This window comes from Seriola lalandi, unplaced genomic scaffold (assembly GCF_002814215.2).
Source record: "Seriola lalandi dorsalis isolate HSWRI2012SDOR001 ecotype SW California unplaced genomic scaffold, Sedor1 jcf7180002054232, whole genome shotgun sequence".
In the NCBI taxonomy this organism is placed as follows: Eukaryota; Metazoa; Chordata; class Actinopteri; order Carangiformes; family Carangidae; genus Seriola; species Seriola lalandi.
The window spans coordinates 3,646-4,711 of NW_019524785.1; the positions used below are offsets into that span (position 1 = coordinate 3,646).

Below are 1,066 nucleotides of genomic sequence, written 5' to 3' on the forward strand. Positions count from 1 at the left end.
TGTGTTGAGGAATCTTACCGTCTGAATGTGGAGAATCTTCAGTCATGAACAGGTCGACCTTCTGCCGCAGGTGGAGGTGTGAAAATCCTCTTTGAGAATGAGCTTGGTGTGGCAGATTTCCACCTTGCCAACAAAATCTGCATCCTGTATGTGTCTGAGTGCGACATCATAGCAGCAAACAGCTACAAGAGGAAACTGGTCCGCTATAGAAATGTGAGTGTAATGAAGAAAAATGGCTGACAAAGCGTTTATTCTAAAAGCTTCTCTGCGTTGTGCCGCCTGTTCTGAACTGTCTCCCTCCTGTTTTATAGGCCAGCAGCAGTTTCCAGAAGCTGGTGTTGGTGGAGAACACCAGACTGAGTGAGCAGTACTTGTCTATTGTGCAGAAGTTTGTGGTGTTCGACCTCGGCCTGACTCTGCTGCCGGTCAGTGGGCAGAGCGAGGCCTCGCAGCTCATCACTCAGATCGTAAGTAATGAAGATTATTCAACACTATAGACCCACAAAACCTCCAGCCCCAGAAACACCTCACAGAAACAATTTATATATTTATATCATTTTTTGAGATTATTTTACTAGGCAGTCATCAAAAGGTAATCTTTTGTTGTCTCCATGTAGGACTAATTTAATATAGAAAACAATCCATTGTGCAATGGTGTGTAAATTCATTATAAGTATCACTATTATTATTATTATCATGACAACCGGCCTAATAGTGCCTGAATACAACAGTGTAAACAGCTGTTCCTGGTCTCTCTCTCCTCTCTCTCCCCCATAAAAACAACTTAGAGTGTAGGCCAGTGGGAAGCTGGTGAGGGATCACATCAGTTTTATTTTAAAGTTCTTAGTGCATATAAATTAAAACTATATAATTCTGCAAGGAATATTAAATTGATCTTAAGCAAAGGCTGAATCAGATGTGTGTTGGAAATCCCCCTCAGACTCTCCCAATTATTCAGGCTTCATAATTACGTCATTCATTATTACAAAAGATGATTCTCTATTGAAATAAAAAAAAGAAACAAATCATTATATCGGTCGAACTGGTCACTGCCAGTCCTACCAGA

The 1,066-nt window shown here is 40.8% G+C and overlaps 1 protein-coding gene across 1 annotated transcript in view; it reads left to right on the forward strand.

The window, feature by feature from the left end:
- Window positions 1–546, forward strand: part of LOC111653584 (Fanconi anemia core complex-associated protein 24-like) — a 2,050-nt gene extending 1,504 nt beyond the window's left edge. Inside the window, exons 2-3 of the mRNA XM_023404189.2 lie at window positions 71–213; window positions 312–546. Coding sequence (XP_023259957.1) covers window positions 71–213; window positions 312–497 — 329 coding nt within the window. The 3' untranslated portion in view covers window positions 498–546. The remainder of the gene's footprint in view (window positions 1–70; window positions 214–311) is intronic.
- Window positions 547–1,066: the final 520 nt, after the last annotated feature.